A 1,870-nucleotide genomic window follows, 5' to 3' on the forward strand; every position below is an offset into this window, starting at 1 on the left:
ATTATTAGAAAAATGAATATGCTCCTTTTTCTAACAAATCTAAATTTCAAAAACAGTGTTACAGTCCATCAGGAGTGTTTCTGAAGATGTAACATTTTCTTAAGACCTTAAGGTGGTAGCATTAGGAACAGAGAGAGCTTAGTGAGCTGGTTATTGATCCTAGGAACGTTTTGGAGAGCGAGGTGCTGGCTGTGCAGCTTCTCAGGATTTCCTTGGAAGGGAACATCTTGTGAAGCTACATGGGGAAACCAAAATTTTACATACCTTTCTGGAAGACCATAATTCCATGTCAGGTTCACAGAGTAAAGAAGAGGGAGGGTCACTGTGAACTTGCTGTTGAACAAAAATTCTTTGCCCGACGGCAGATGACTGTGGCACCATTGGAGTGGGCTGTAGAGGTGTAGGACCCTCATGTTCTGCAGAGGAAATAAATAGTGTGCTTGGCACTAAAGCTGTAGTTACTCATGCATGCCATGGAGACTGAAGCTAATAGTTTTGTACTAGTCTATTTTGGGATAGCTCACTACCTACATTGTTAAAATTGAATATGTGGTGAGAGTAGGTTAAATGAGCACCCAGCTTCTGTGAGGGTTTCTACATCACTGAATGTTTATTATGTATATAGATGGTAAAAGCGTTTTAGGCACCAGAAGCACTCAGCTCACTGTATTTTTGTGAGTTTGTACGCAGACTGTAGTGGTTTTTGACAATGTGTAGAAATTCAGGACTGTAGGTACTAACCTGCCATCATGGGGGGTTTTGGTTTAATTTAATTATTTTATAATAAAGGGTTGCTTTTGTATTTCCAGCATTAAGAATTGGCCCATGTCTCTCCTGCACAACATGCCTGTTCTAGTCATCTGATTGCCATAGCCTAAAATATGTGCTTTGCTAGGCAACGGGAGTTGAGAGGTGAAGTTTGGGCTATAAACTTGAAGCAGTTTGCACCATCAGAGACAGCTGTGCATAAATGAATAGGCTGTAGAGGTCTGAATGTGGAAAGAGGGAAAAATGGGACTTAACACAGCAAGGCAGATATTTGAAAGGTCAAGAAAATTACCTCTGTTCATCTGGGGTTATGTTTGTTTCTTTCAAAACAGGGAAGCAAAACTTTAGAAGTACTCGTGATTGCTTTTTATGGGGGCATATTGGCTAGCTGAACTGGTTACATATCCACAACCGTAGGATTTTTCCCATGAGTTAACACATGTGGTGTTTGAATATTTCTGTATGTAGCCAGTTACTTCAGAGGTGTTCAGCAGTATGTGAAGCTGCTCTGGTGTGTAGGCTTCTAGCACTTTGTGTTGTGTTTTGGAGGGCTCCTGACGTCCTGTCCCTATCTGCTGTGTCACTGGATTTTTAAAATGCTGCAAGTGTTTCAAATGCACATACATAGTTTCAGAAAGACTTGACATATCATAATACATGTGATAAATCAGTACTGCAATTTAACACTGTAGCTAATTACTCTTGTCTTCTACTATAGGTTGCACAGAGCATTGAGGATCATCATCAAGAAGTAATTGCTTTCTGCAGAGAAAAAGGTTTCCATGGTTTGGTTGCATATGACTCCGATTATGCATTGTGCAACATCCCTTACTATTTCAGTGCCCATGCCCTAAAACTGAGCCGTAATGGGAAAAGTCTCACAACAAGCCAATACCTAATGCATGAAGTTGCCAAGCAACTGGACCTGAATCCAAATCGCTTTCCTATTTTTGCTGCTCTTTTAGGTAAGTGGAGTAATAAAAAAACTCGATGCTACTAGTCAGATTTATGATTTACATTTCTATTAACTGTTTTAAAATACATATTTCTAAGCTGACAAAGCTTCTAAGGAGAGACATCCCCTTGTTTCAGACATTCCTGC

At 39.9% G+C, this 1,870-nt stretch overlaps 1 protein-coding gene across 2 annotated transcripts in view; it reads left to right on the forward strand.

Annotated features, from left to right (window-relative positions):
* Positions 1-1,492: 1,492 nt before the first annotated feature.
* Positions 1,493-1,870, forward strand: part of FAM120A (family with sequence similarity 120A) — a 47,142-nt gene continuing 46,764 nt past the window's right edge. For both annotated transcript variants that reach the window (XM_010007814.1, XM_010007815.1), the window contains exon 1: positions 1,493-1,733. In XM_010007814.1, the coding sequence (XP_010006116.1) occupies positions 1,667-1,733 (67 nt within the window). In that variant the 5' untranslated portion in view covers positions 1,493-1,666. The remainder of the gene's footprint in view (positions 1,734-1,870) is intronic.

Source organism: Chaetura pelagica, unplaced genomic scaffold (genome assembly GCF_000747805.2).
Source record: "Chaetura pelagica isolate M959 unplaced genomic scaffold, ChaPel_1.0 scaffold562, whole genome shotgun sequence".
Lineage (NCBI taxonomy): Eukaryota > Metazoa > Chordata > Aves > Apodiformes > Apodidae > Chaetura > Chaetura pelagica.